This window comes from Corvus brachyrhynchos, unplaced genomic scaffold, assembly GCF_000691975.1.
Source record: "Corvus brachyrhynchos isolate BGI_N302 unplaced genomic scaffold, ASM69197v1 scaffold1530, whole genome shotgun sequence".
Taxonomy (NCBI): domain Eukaryota; kingdom Metazoa; phylum Chordata; class Aves; order Passeriformes; family Corvidae; genus Corvus; species Corvus brachyrhynchos.
Window position 1 is genome coordinate 7,774 of NW_008235783.1, and position 963 is coordinate 8,736.

At 64.3% G+C, this 963-nt stretch overlaps 1 protein-coding gene across 1 annotated transcript; it reads left to right on the plus strand.

Annotated features, from left to right (window-relative positions):
- Nucleotides 1-17: 17 nt before the first annotated feature.
- On the plus strand, nucleotides 18-954 carry LOC108444931 (endo-1,4-beta-xylanase C-like; the record flags this gene model as incomplete). Its single annotated transcript, XM_017727243.1, has 2 exons — nucleotides 18-376; nucleotides 933-954. Coding segments are annotated over 2 exons (381 nt in total), but the record flags the coding sequence as incomplete, so codon positions are not given.
- Nucleotides 955-963: the final 9 nt, after the last annotated feature.

Here is a 963-nt window from a genome sequence, read left to right on the forward strand (position 1 = left end):
CCTGGGGACACCCTTTGGGGACCCCTTTGGGGACAGCTTTGGGGACAACTTGGGGACACCCTGGGGACCTTTGGGGACACCCTGGGGATCTTTGGGGACCCCTTTGGGGACACCCCGGGGACACCCTGGGGACCTTTGGGGACACCTTGGGGACACCCTGGGGACACCCTGAGGACACCCTGGGGACACCCTGGGGACACCCTGGGGACCCCTTGGGGACACTTTGGGGACACACTTTGGGGACACCCTTTGGGGACAGCTTTGGGGACCCCTTTGGGGACACCTTTGGGGACACCCTTTGGGGATGCCCTGGGGACACCCTGGGGACCCCTGGGGACACTTTGGGGACACACTTTGGGGACACCCTTTGGGGACAGCTTTGGGGACCCCTTTGGGGACACCCTGGGGACATCCTGGGGACCCTTTGGGGAGAGCTTTGGGGACACCCTGGGGACACCCTTTGGGGACACCCCGGGGACACTCTGGGGACCTTTGGGGACACCCTTGGGACAACTTGGGGACACCCTTGGGTCACTCTGGGGACACCTTTGGGGACCCTCTGGGGACAACTTGGGGACATCCTTTGGGGTCACCCTGGGGACCCCTCGGGACCCCTGGGGACCCCTGGGGACACCCTGGGGACACCTTGGGGACACCTTGCGATCCTTTGGGGTCACCCTGGGGACACACCGGGGACACCTTGGGGGCACCTTGGGGACCCTTTGGAGGCACCTTTGGGACTTTTGGGGACCCTTTGGGGACCATCCATGAGGAGGGGGAAGCTGTTGGAGTCACTTTTCCCCCAGGGAATTCCCTTGTGACCCCCTCAGGGAGCTCCCTGTCCCTCTGGGACCCTTTGGGGACCCTTTGGGGACCCTTTGAGGATTTGGGGGTGCTCTGGGGGTCACTTTTCCGCCTTGTGACCCCCTCAGGGAGCTCCCTGTCCCTCTGTGACCCTTTGGG